The sequence below is a fragment of the Thalia democratica genome, unplaced genomic scaffold (genome assembly GCF_965202585.1).
Source record: "Thalia democratica unplaced genomic scaffold, ktThaDemo2.hap1.1 HAP1_SCAFFOLD_111, whole genome shotgun sequence".
In the NCBI taxonomy this organism is placed as follows: Eukaryota; Metazoa; Chordata; class Thaliacea; order Salpida; family Salpidae; genus Thalia; species Thalia democratica.
The window spans coordinates 124,867-138,697 of record NW_028139272.1 but is presented as its reverse complement, the minus strand read 5'-3'; the positions used below and the strand labels follow the sequence as shown (position 1 = coordinate 138,697).

General features: G+C 28.6%; 1 protein-coding gene across 1 annotated transcript; it reads left to right on the top strand.

The window, feature by feature from the left end:
* Positions 1-124: 124 nt before the first annotated feature.
* On the top strand, positions 125-13,594 carry LOC145845658 (uncharacterized). The gene is made up of 8 exons (XM_082952775.1): positions 125-189; positions 341-463; positions 857-1,014; positions 9,744-9,872; positions 11,310-11,451; positions 11,907-12,138; positions 12,403-12,439; positions 13,045-13,594. The coding sequence occupies exons 1-8, from the start codon at positions 142-144 to the stop codon at positions 13,076-13,078; spliced, it is 903 nt and encodes a 300-aa protein (XP_082808901.1). The 5' UTR covers positions 125-141; the 3' UTR covers positions 13,079-13,594.
* Positions 13,595-13,831: the final 237 nt, after the last annotated feature.

Genomic DNA, 13,831 nt, shown 5'->3' with positions numbered 1-13,831 from the left:
AGTATTATTTTTAGTTTAAGTATTTAAAGCTTATTTTTAATTTAAATGCAAATGCTTTAACTATTTTAAACTTTAATAAACAATCAAGTCACTTATTAACTTTGGTTTTATAGATTATGGCAATCAAGTCTCATATTTGCTATGTTTGTCGTTTTATTAATTATCTTTTCTTTCCGACCACCTTATAGGGTTAGTTTTATTTAAAATTGTATTTAAAGTTGAAGTTAAATTTTATTTAGTCTAAAAAAATAAATACAACAGTTTTTTATGAATTGAATATACCTTTTAATAATTTAAGTTTTCTATTAAAAGTGGAGTTAATATTTTGGGTGTTCTTCAGATAACGAGTTTGAATTTCATGATAATTTGGAATTACTTTTGCTTGTGCAGTATGCTTATGATTGGAATTATGCAAAATATTGACGGAATTCAGTCTACATTTCTTGTTGATACTTATATCCAGGTATACCATCGTATAAGTTTTTATACTTATTTTACAAAAATATTATATTGTGTTTAAAGTATTGCTTTTTGTTATAGTTTAAACTTCAAAACTATTTTTAATATCGTAAACGTGCAAATAGACCTTTATTTATAAACGAGCTTTTAAATAGTTTGAATATATGTTTGATTGAATTAAACTGCCATATTTCTCTTTTGAATTGTACTATTTTTGGAGACTAAATTAATGATTTAAACGCAGTTTATTTTTGTTCATTGGATACAACTTTTCTTTACAGCTTAATTACAGTCAAACCAAAACAAAAAAATTCCGGTCTAAAATTTTTATATAAAACGTGAAGAATAAAAATGTTTACTTACTAAATTTGTGGTTAAATACGAAAATTTAATCAAGGTGGAACTGATACTGATTAACGTGGCTTGGACAATAGGTACTTTGACATGTCTCATATATATTTATTTGCGATGGAACAAGACTATTTTTCCTAGAGCTGAGTTTTTCCCACTCCTTTTCAAACAAGACTATAATTTTATAGACCACGACAGTAAAAGGTTTTTTAGTAAAGCTGTAATTTTATAATAATGTTTGTAGTTCTAAGCACTACTTTTCAGAATATGTAGAGTAGTGTTTGTTTGTTACCTATCGAACTTTCAAACAACTCTAGTAAGTGAATTTTGTTTGTAACAGGTCTTATGTATAGGTTTTCAGAAAAAAAACACAACACAGTTCAATTAATAAATTTAAGTTTTTAATACTGTTGTTATTCAAACACTGTTCTATTATACTTTTAGAATAATTTAAAAATTGCTTAAAAAATGGTATAATTAATATTAAAAACCATGTTTCAACTTAACAACAGTGTAAAGTTGTAACCAATTAAAAAAGAAACATAAACAATGGTAAGGTTTTAACAAGAGTTTTTTTTGTTTAAAAGAAATTTTTGTTATATAAACTACCTTTAATTTATTAGCATTTAGTAATTTATTTGATACTACTATTTACACCATGAATTCACATATTATTTTATTAAATTGTTCACTAGGCAGCTAAACAAACTTGCCCTCCCTAATGAAACTTGTAAAGAAAGAAAAATGTTATACAGTTATCATTTCGGAGATTGCTTAACTCAAAAAAAAAAATTAATGAAATTGTAAATACAATACATTTAAGTCAAAGTAGCTATTAAGATTTGCTTCCTTAGTTTTAGGACCGATAGGTACATGATAGTCATTTGAATTCCAATGTGTTTAGGCCGATCAACTATTCTTATTAGAATAGCTTACAATATTAGAAGTTATGTATACACCTCAACTTAAGGATAAGCTTCGTTTCTATAGTAATTTTTCTGTACCTGCTTGTAGTTCACTAGTAACATAATACAAACCTATTATATAACCCTTTTAATAAAACTATACTTTATGGGTAGGTGTCTAATATCATCGAAGCTTTAGTTTTGCAAATTTTTGCTTTTGCATGTAGCACAATATTTTGTACTGCATCACTTTTGCACATTTCCTCTACATAATTATATCAGAAGTATGAACAACTCTACAAGATACTCGGAAATATACTTGAAAAGTCCTGTCTTTTATTGAGAAGTAACTCTTAATATTCTACTGCAATTGCTGTTTTTTCTTAAGTGTTTATTTGACAATATCCGCCCATACATTAGATCAGTGGTTTTTAAAGTGTGCATAGATTTATTACACAGAAAATTTAAAAAGTGAAAGCATATTTTTTAATTAACGTTTTTTATCTTTTAATATGGGAAAGAGCTAGTTGTAACGAAAAATGACAGTTTTTAAACCGTTATTTATATACTAAGGCATTCAAAACATAAAAAATAGTATTGTTTAGTAAAAATGACATATTTTTTATAGTCTAGTGTGCACATAATTTATTTTCAGATAATTTAGTGTGCTCAGCTTTTGAAAAGGTTGAAGACCACTGCATTAGATAATTCTATTTTAAGTACCACCCTATTTATAAACTTTCAAAAGTTTACTTTTGTTTTACAGTTTTTTAAACAATGATAAATAATAAATAAATGATAAATAAAGTTGTATAAAAGATGCTAATATTTTTGCATCTTTTTGATCCCATCCAGGCATCATTTTGCAAATCTACTTGAAAGCTTGTATTCAAGCAAAAAAAATAAAACATTAATTTGGTCAGCTATAAATAATGATAACAAATTTATCTTATTTTGCGCTTTTTAATTTACCTGTGATTACTATGTTCTAGATTTTATTTTGTATTTTAGTTTTAATTCACTCTGTGTTATCGTACTTCATTTCACGTTCAGTTCAGTGATTGCTCATGAAGTTTTTTTTATTTGTATATATATATTTGAATAAACCTAAATGTAGAGTAATAAACCCGTCTAAAACAAATATTGGCCAAGTGGCTAAGAAAGTTTTAGATAGGTTAATTAATATAATGAGGAATGTTATGAAATTAAACCAATGGAAAAATACACAATCCGTTATTAACTGGTTCAACAATATTGAAAACAAACAAAAGCATAGTTTCATTAAAGCATTGTCAAAGACTTCTACCCTAATATTTCTAGAAATACGCTGCTAGAAGCATTAGCATTTGCTAAAAACTATTGCGCAATTAGTAAGGACGATATCGACACAGCAGTTCACTGCTGCAAATCAGTCATTATTTACAACAATTGGTCGAAAAAGGTATGGGTAATGGTTTTGATATACCGCAGGGAAGTTTTCATGGTGCAGAAGTATGCGAACTAGTAGGGTTACTTATACTGTATGAAATTGAGAAGGAAAATATCTTTGAGCAGAACAAGTTTGGAATTTATAGAGACGATGGCTTAGCGATCGTAGAACGTAAGTCAGGTCCAGTTATTTAGCGGCTTTCAAAAAGACTCAGAAAGGTGTTCAACAGATTCGACTTACAAATAACTATAGATTCCAATCTAGTAAGAACTGATTTTTTAAATGTAGAGCTAGACCTTCGCAATGACACTTATGCACCGTACAAAAAACCAAATTTCCAAACGACATATGTCAATTTCAAATCAAACCTCCCTCGATATGTTGTCAACCAAGTACCTAAATCCATCAACAAAAGGTTGACAACTATATCTAAGAATGAGAGCTGCTTTAACAGAGCGAAACAGCACTACCAGGAAGCGTTAGTTAAAGGAGGTCACAATCACGATTTGAAACATAACGCTGGTAACGAGAAAAAGACCAAAAGGAAAAGAGAAATATCCTATATTCCACCATTTTGTTTGTCGGCAGGTAAACGGTTCCTGGAAATCGTTAGCTGAAACTTTGGCCCAACGCACCCGTACCATAAAATTTTTAATAGAAAACTGTTGAAAATTTTGTACTCGTGCATGCCAAACATGAAGAGCCAGATAATGTCTCATGATCGCAAAATGTTAGAAGATAAGGCAGAAGACCGAAAGCTATGCAACTGCAGAGATAAATGCATAGTGGATGGCAATTGTTTGTTAACAAATGTTATCTATAGAGTGACGATAATCACATCAGAGAAAAGAAAGCAGTATGTTGGCTCATCAGGTTTATTGTTTAAAAGTAGGTACACACGGCATAAATATTCTTTTAACAACAGTAAATACAGACTAAATACTACGCTTTCGAAATATATCTGGGATTTGAAGGATAGAAATAAATATTTTAGCATTAAGTGGGAAATTTTAGCATGAACAAAAAACAAACTCAATTTAAAACATGGCTGCTTTCTCTGCAATATCGGAAAACACGTGGTCTCAAAATTAAACTCAAATCTAGCTTTAAATAAACGAAATGAACTTTTTAGTAATTGTAAACATTTTTCAAGCTTTTATTTTAGTGATTTTGAACATTTATGCAAACTTAGTGTGTCTTATATCTTTTAATGATTTATTTAGTGACGTAACAATCCCTAATGTTTTTTCTTAATTTCATGTACACTTTGACTTATGTTTTAAGATAAAATCACAATAAACTAACTGAAGATCTGTTCTGTTTAGCAGAATAGTGAAACAGTTTTATTTGAAAACTTAGTATTTTATTAATAACTGTTCAAAATATAGTTTTAATTGTTTACTAACAAAAGATCCTAGTAAAGTAACTTCACTGGAATATAAATAAAAACAAATTATACAGTAATCTTCCTTTATTCTACCAACATATGTTTCTGTGTGTCAACGAATCAACACACTTCAACTGGGTTCTGTAAAATTCTATTCTCTTATTACAGTAATTATTTTTTTACAGAACCCAGTTGAAGTGTGTTGATTCGTTGACACACAGAAACATATGTTGGTAGAATAAAGGAAGATTACTGTATAATTTGTTTTTATTTTATTAATATATATATATATATATATAAAATAAGGTTAATGTTCAAACTTAAACACCTTCTACTCTAAAACTTAAACTCTTAAAACTCTTAAACTCTGACCTTGAAAAGAAGTTCTACATCGGCTTATGCTCCACTCAATTCAGATTTCGGTATGCCAACCATAAAAAAATCTTTTAAAGGTGGTGTATACGAAAATGAAACTGAGCTTTCGAAGTATGTTTGCGGCCTTAAGCGCAAAAACATTGATTTTAAATTAACTTGGGAGGTGATAAAAAGAGCACAGCCAATAGCAGATGGTAACAACCCTGTTTGTAGGCTGTGCTTAAAAGAATCAACAGCCGTTATGTATGCGTTAAAAAAGGAAGGTTGTTTAAATAAGAGGAGCGAATTTATATCGTCTTGTCGACATATGAAAAAGCTTCTCTTAAAATACAACAAATTTTGAAGCATTTTATAGTCAATTAACTGTTGTTTTCGTTATTTTAGTTGTTTGATTAGTTAGATGGTAGATCGATTTTTGTACTGAATATTTGTAATGTACAATATTACGTCATACTGTTTTTTGTTATTTTGCATAACTTTTGTATCTTTGTTTAGTACAGTGCTTTTTATTTTGAATTTAACTGGCTGATGATTAAAGCTTTATGAAAAATTAAAGCTTTATGAAACATAAGTACCAGAATTTTTAAAATCGCCATTTGAATAAATTATATATATCTATATATATATATATATATATAGTTAATAGTTAATTGATCATATATAATAAATCCGGCAAAAACTTTTATTGGTAAACCTGCAAAAACAAATTTAGATAAAATCAACAATTTTATAAGATCAAAAAGTAATTTAATACAATGGAAAAATACTTATGAGGTATTGAACTGGTTAAATAACTTAAGCAACAAATCAACTTCAAGGTTTATCAAATTTGATAAAGTTAGCTTTTATCCAGCCATCTCAGCAACAATTTTGGAAAACTCCTTCAATTTTGCTGCAGGCCTAACTGAAATCACGGAAAAGGAAAAAGGGCTAAACAGACATTGTGTAAATCAGTACTGTTCCACAAAGGTGAACCATGGTCGAAAAAGCATAACAAGAACAGCTTTGATGTACCAATGGGAAGCTTTCATAGCGCAGAAATTTACGAACTGGTTGGCCTATATATTTTAGATATATTGAAGAAGGAAAAGATCTTAAGAGATGGTAACTTTGGCATATATCGTGACGATGGTTTAGCAGTGGTGTACATTCTACCTGGACCAGATATGGAGAGTAAAGTCAAACATCTAAGAAAAGTTTTTAAAAACATTGGTTAAATATGGATAATTGGTATTGAAGCCAATCTGTTTGTAACAGACTTCTTAGGTGTAACTTAGATTTTCAAAATGAATGCCATAAGCCATATAGAAAACCAAATGCGCATACGGTTTATGTGAATAGCAAATCAAACCATCCAGAGCATGTGTTAAAACACATACCGGTTGCAGTGAATAACCGCCTCCAAAAGATTTCTGGCAGTCAAAGCATTTTCAAGGAAACAAACCAAGCTATAAGATATAAGAGAAAGTGGGTACTATCACGAGTTAGCCTATAGCCACAAAAACGAGAAGGGTAAGAACAAGAAAAGAAGGAGAAAAAGTATTTTATAATTCAATGCTCCATTCTGCAAAAGTGTGGCAACACGGGTTGGGAAGCGCTTCCTAGAGATTGTGGACAAAAATTGTAAAGTTTTTAACAGGAAGACACTAAAAGTGTCCTATTCCTGCATGCCAAACATGAAACAACTTATAATGACACACAATCGAAAGATGTTAGACACACAGGACAAAGAGAGGCAAATGTGTGACTGCAAAAAACAAGAATGCCCGGTAAATGGATGTTGCCTAATGGAAAATATTGTATATAAAGCGACTGTCATAACTGAAAACCAGATCAAGTTTTATGTTGGCTGTACTGGACTATTGTTTAAGAATCGCTACACAAAACGCAAGTACATCTTTAAACATGAAAAACATAGAAATGCTACAACTTTATCACCGTTTATAACAGCTAACTCTTACCTTGAAAAGAAGTTCTACTTCGGCTTATGCTCAACTCAGTTCAGATTTCGTTATGCTAACCATAAAAATCTTTTAAAGGTGGTGTATACGAAAATGAGACTGAGCTTTCAAAGTGTACTAATATATATATATAATTTATTAGTACAATGCGATTTAAAAAACTCTAAAACATATATTTCATAAAGACAAAAAAGATTGTCTTCAATCTTCAGCCAGTTCAAACTTAAAATAAAAAGCACTTTGGTAATCAGAGATGCAAAATTTATACAAAAAAACAAAAAACAATATGACGTAAGAGTAGAATATCGTACATTACAAATATTCGGTGCAAATATTGAAATAGCTGAATATTAAGTACAATATTTTTTGTTTTTATGAAACATATGTTCTAGAATTTTTAAAATTGCATTGTACTAATAAATTATTTAAAATCCCTTAAGTGGGCTCTATAGAAAGTGATTAAGTTTAAACAATCACCTTAATTTATATATATATATATATTATATTATTCCCCCATTCTGTACTTCAGTTAAAACAAACATCGGCAGAGAATTTATAAATCTAGTAAAAAAACATTTCAACAAAAATAACCCATTATCAAAGATATTTAACAAACATAATATGCGAATCAGTTATTCATGTATGGCGAATTTGGAGAGATTAATCAAGTCACATAATCAAAGGATTTTAAACAAAAGTAATTCAATCAAAAATCAGTGTAATTGCGCCGGTGGCTGTAAATACAATTTGAAGGGGGGCAATTGCCGGTCAGAGAACATTATTTACAAGGCAACAGTTAACTCTGACCTTGAAAAGAAGTTCTACATCGGCCTGTGCTCCACTCAATTCAGATTTCGGTATGCCAACCATAAAAAATCCTTTAAAGGTGGTGTATACGAAAATGAAACTGAGCTTTCGAAGTATGTTTGCGGCCTTAAGCGCAAAAACATTGATTTTAAATTAACTTGGGAGGTGATAAAAAGAGCACAGCCAATAGCAGATGGTAACAACCCTGTTTGTAGGCTGTGCTTAAAAGAATCAACAGCCGTTATGTGTGCGTTAAAAAAGGAAGGTTGTTTAAATAAGCGAAGCGAATTTATATCGTCTTGTCGACATATAAAAAAGCTTCTTTTAAAACACAACAAATTTTGAAGCATTTTATAGTCAATTAACTGTTGTTTTCGTTAATTTTAGTTGTTTAATTAGTTAGAAGGTAGATCGATTTTTGTACTGAATATTTATAATGTACAATATTACGTCATACTGTTTTTTGTTTTTTTGCATAACTTTTGTATCTTTGTTTAGTACAGTGCTTTGTATTTTGAATTTAACTGGCTGATGATCAAAGCTTTATGAAAAATTAAAGCTTTGTGAAACATATGTTCCAGAATTTTTAAAATCGCCATTTGAATAAATTATATATATATATATATATATATATATATATCGAATTAAGTTATTTAACTTGATAAATCAAATTTTTCACACTGAGCTCACCTTAAGGGCTTTATTAATAATAAGGTTTATTTCAAGATGTAAAACTCAAAGGAATCGAGTTTCGTGCTTATGCACTCATCAACTTCAAAACAAGTTTAAAGTAAGTCATAATCTATTTATGCTAAATTTTTTAACTTTCGTTTGTGTGTTTTGTTTGGTGCTTTGTTTTAAATTTGTTTTGAAGCTGATGAGTGCATAAGCACGAAATTCGAGTCCTTTGAGTTTTACTTCTTGAAATAAACCTTTATATATATATAGATATACTGAAAATTTCAAAATTCCTTGATAAGCTTATGGAAAAAGATAAGCTAATTAAAGTAAAATAATTTCTACAGGGTTTTACAGGTTGATAGTTAATAATAGGTAAAAGACTTAAAGCTAAATCCGACTGTTATAAAACTATATAATATTTGTAATTATTAAGTCTAAACTAAGTAAAGTAAACTAAAATACACAAAAAATCATAATATAAACAAACCACTTACTTTAATGGATAGAAATACTGATTCAAACTTATTTTATTGTTGTCAACGATTCAACAAAATACATCCAACAATTACGTCACAACATATATGAAGATTAAGACAGCTATTTTTTACAGAACCCAGTTAAAGTGTGTTGATTCGTTAACACACAAAAACATATGTTGGTACAATAAAGGAAGACTACTGTATAATTTGTTTTTATTTATATTCCAGTGAACTTGTTTTACTAGGATCTTTTGTTAACAAGCTATTAAATCTATATTTTAAACAGTTAAAAGTTAAATATTGATAAAAGGTTTAATTATGGCTTGAAGTTTTTAAAAACAGTTTATGTAATCAGTGTTTTATGATATGATTTATAATTTTATAATTAACTTTAAGATTTATACTTGTAACAATCTATACCTTAAGTAAGGTTGATAAAGATAACATCGGCTAAAGGATACAGGGGCTAAGCCTATACTTTCGTTTACCGTGAGACAAGCTCAAGTTGACATAAAAGGTTGCTTGATGGTAGAACATGTTAAACCGTATGTAGTTTCTGTTGCAGCTGACTGATGAGTTTCAATAAGAACGAAATCCGGGTCTCAGTCTACCGAAAGCTTGTAGTCTGATGATCGAATTGGTATGATCAAACCTTTATGTTAACTTGCGCTTGTCTCACGGCAAACGAAAGTCAAGGATTAACTCCTGTAGACTTTCGCCATTGTTGTATTTTATCGTATTCAATACGAGCGTACCAGCTGTCTTGCCTAGTGGACAATGTATTAAACATTGCACGGTAAAAGACAATGCTGACGTCACTAATCAACACCAGCAAACGGTTGCTTCATGGTAGAACATCATAAATTGTATGTATTTTTTGTATTTATTATAAACTTAAATATTTTAAAGGTTTGTTTTCTGTGCAATTCAATCCAGAGAACTTGTTACAAACTGCATGCAGATTGCTCCACTTGTTGTTCCCACACACCAACTTTCCTACTACATCCATCTCACTGACCTTCTCATTTTACAAGCAGAGTTAGTAATAAAAAATTTTTAAATCTGTAACATTTTATTAAGTTGAATAGAGTTTAAAGATTATTAAGGATCTTGTTTTGAAAATTTAAAAGTTTTATTTTATTTAGAGTATTGGGTCATACACATCAAAATTTATCATTTTTTTAGTAAACTTATTTACTATTTGAACTTTACAGAACTGTAGTTGTATAACTATAATACATAAAGTATTAGCTCATTGTATCGTATTTCATAACTATCATTATCTTTAAAAAATGTTTATTAATTAAAACTAAATGATTTTAATAGATTAAATAAGGAGTTATTCTTCATGTAATGTATACAGTTTCGAATTAGTTTTCATACAAGAAATACAATTAAGATTGGGAGGTACTTTGCAGAACAAAAAAAAAAACAAAAAAAAACGTGTAAACTTTTTAGCTTAGAGAAATATGAAATTAAAAAAGACTTATCACTTAAAAAAAGACAACAACTCTGCATACATAATCAAACTACTTGTTAAAAAAAATCTATTGCCGAAAATACTTGTACATTTGCATTTTAATTATTTGACCAATTAATTTAATTAAATACGTTATAATGTGTATGTTTGTAAAATATGTAAAATATCAATCAATAAATTTAACTTTAGTTTGTTTAGACAGTTTTTGCAAAAAGCACTGAAACAATTTCAACAATTAAAAAAAAGTTTATATATAACAGGGTGTTTAGAAAAACTCGAGCTTTAAATTTTCAGCCATATAAAATTTTACAAGAAGGAAATATCACATCCAAAACAAAATAACGTTCGAAAACTTCACTAGAAGTAAAAAATGTTCGCTAAAGTTCTATTGTCGGAAGGAATTTTGTTTTATTTAAATAACACTTGCAACTTAACTAAAATATATTTTTGATTTTAAAAAATTCTTAAAACTTAAATCTTTTTATATCTTATCTCTGATTCTTTTTTAAAAGTTTTGAATATTGATATAAAGGTTTAAAATAAATTAATTATGACGTAGTTGTACAAATTTATAAAACACATGCTAATAAAACAACAATTAATAACAATAATTGAGTTATATTTTCAATTCCATTTCCTTTTCCTTTACATTTCCAGAAACTTGCGTATTTAGTTTTGGTTTTTCTTTTTCGATGAGCATTGATTCGAAACTATAATGCTCACCTCGGGCACCCCTTTTAAGGACTTTTAAATTATTATCGATATTAGGACTTCAATATGAAAAATATACTCTTGTTAAGTTGCAAGTGGTATTTAAAGTTCGCCAAAGTAAAATTAATAAAAAAATAATAGTAGTACAAACTTTAATTTAGTTAGTTAAAGAGTTTTACGTTATAGTTATATATAGTTTATAAATTAAAACATTTAATTTTAACAACTCAAGCAAAATATTTGTAGCGTAAGAATTATATATTTACAAATATATTATATTTAAGTGCACAACTTAACCCATTGAGATCAACCTTAAGGAGTTTACTTGATGAAATGATAGAGGCTTATAACACTTTTGCACCCAAATCAATTTTTACTGATTCTAACAAACGGCAAGTCCACACAACTGCATCCAATTTAGCTTTAGTGAGTAACTTGTATGTCGTTGAAAATAATTATTGTTTTATTCACAACTTTTCTTGTAAATACAACAACTTCTTCCATTGCTAAAATTTTAGTAAAAACTATGTCTATCAACTTTGTGACTCAAAAGTTTTATTTTTATACAATGTTTCTCCTTATAATTTTATTTTAATAAGTTGTATTATAACTGTGGATCCCTCTAAGGTAGAAACACTCTATAATGAATCAGTTTTGAATCATTAAAATTTTATTTTTTATTTTGCAGAAAAATTAAGTTGAAGCTTTAATTGTTTTGCTTAAAACTAAAAGTATATAAAACTTTGTCTCACGATTAATAATGTGTTCTTTTACATCAAAAGTAAAATATAGTACAGTCGAAACTGTTTGTTGTAGTTTTTAGGAAAACTATAACTTACCCATTCAAACTAAAGACCTGACCTAATTTTTTTATTAAAAAGATGCTGCCTGAATTCACAACAAGACTGCACCAGCGCGACATGGATATGATCCTTGTCACTCCTGTGAAGCGTAGAATGCTGCTCAAAATGTTTGTGGTTTCATGCTTCATGCGCGCCACACAAAGCGCCCATGTCAGGAGAAGGAAGCAAGCCAGTGACGTGGTGTGGAAGCAGGCGGGACGGGTCTCGTACGTGGACGAAGGATTTTACGATGAATGCAGGGACAACAGGAGTAAGTTTTAATTTTTATTAAAAGCTAAACGTATATATTTTTTCACATTTGAATATTTTGTAAATAAAATAGTATCATTAAATATGTATTTTTAAAACTAGTTACAAGCTTCTTATTTAAATATTTTGTTTATTTTGTTATCATTTGCAGGTATTCAATTTGTAAAAAAAAAATTATGAGGATTATAATTACCATTTGTTAAAACCATTTCTTATCGAAGTTAAAAGTTTGTAAACTGAATAACTAATTTAATTTTAAATGTAGGGTTTTTGGAGCGTAGAGGTCTACTTTCCAGTCGCAAGTTTGTTTTAGTTTTGATTTAACATTTTTTGTTTACTTAACTAAGCATATGTTTAGTTTTTACAATTTTGTAATGTTTAAATGTGTATTAAAGATTCTTGAAGCTTATTTTTTATAAAAATACACGTGTTTTTTTGCTTACCTTACTTATAATTTTGGAAAACTATGCTGTGATTCAAACTTACGCTCATTGAAATTCATAATAGACTGCAGAGTTTCTGCTTTAAACTATTTAAGATTAAAACTTTGTTGAGTTGTTAGTTTTGAGCTGTGTTCGAATTGCGAACTCAAGCGGCAGACTTCTATACATAATATAAAGTTTTATTATAAATTAGTTTCAAAATATCTGGTAGAAACAATTTGTGATCAAATAAGAGTTTATGAAATATGATGACATAAATTAACAAAGTAATTAATTACTAGCAAGTGATGTATACTTAAAAAATAAAAAAGAGAAAGACAATTTAAACTATACATAATTGAAGAAGATTACACAAACAAATGTAAGAATCTAGTTCTAAAGTAACTCAACTTATGTTTTTTTTTCTCTCAGACATAAAAACTGTAAATAATAACAGAATGAAATTACCTTTTAATTATTTGCAGGCCTCAAAGCATATACGAGTCTACAAACTGTTGAAAAATTCAACTTAACTTTTATAGCTTTATAAATTAAGCACACTGTTATTTCTCTTGTACACCCAATATTATTAATCACTATTAACTGCTTTATTTTGCCTTAGAGTTTTATTTTGCTTAATCTTCGCTCATCTTTTAATTTCATCAGATAGTACGTTTTGTTTACTTAATCAAGCTTAGTATTGACATTTTTATTACTGTGACGTTAGTACATTCGTGCCAATAAGATGGTTCCTTGTTATAGTAATTATGCATTTATTTATTTTTATAATCATCACCTCTTTAAGTTTATACACATTTTATTCTAAAGATTAGTGTTTATAAACATCAAAATTGTTTTAATTAATATGATACAAATGATAGTATTTAGAAATTCTTTATGCCTGACGATTTATAATCTAAAATACAGCTTTTATAATTTTTTTTTTAACTTAAAAACTATATATTTATATGGTTTTTGCACTTTCGGTTTTTATTATGCTAATATGCTCGAATAAACGAAAAATCAGCTTTTAAACATATACTATTAAACTGACTTTTATTTTAAATATTTTAAGTAAATACGTAACAAGTACTAACCAAAAAGTTAATAATTTGAACTGTTTAATATAGTGATATAATAAATTGTGATCTACTGGATCCAAGATCCGAAACCGGCTATCTTTTGCTTGGAACCGGATCCGATCGGATCCTAACTTAAAAAAAAGATCCGTAAACGGAACCGGCCGGATCCTAGCTGAAATTTGGCCGGGTC

Coding starts and splice junctions, on each gene's coding strand:
- LOC145845658 (XM_082952775.1), top strand. CDS start 142: ATGTTTGTCGTTTTATTAATTATCTTTTCTTTCCGACCACCTTATAGG. Junction 11,452..11,906: donor CTGCATCCAATTTAGCTTTA/GTGAGTAACTTG, acceptor TTTATTAAAAAG/ATGCTGCCTGAATTCACAAC. Junction 12,440..13,044: donor GGTCTACTTTCCAGTCGCAA/GTTTGTTTTAGT, acceptor AATTATTTGCAG/GCCTCAAAGCATATACGAGT.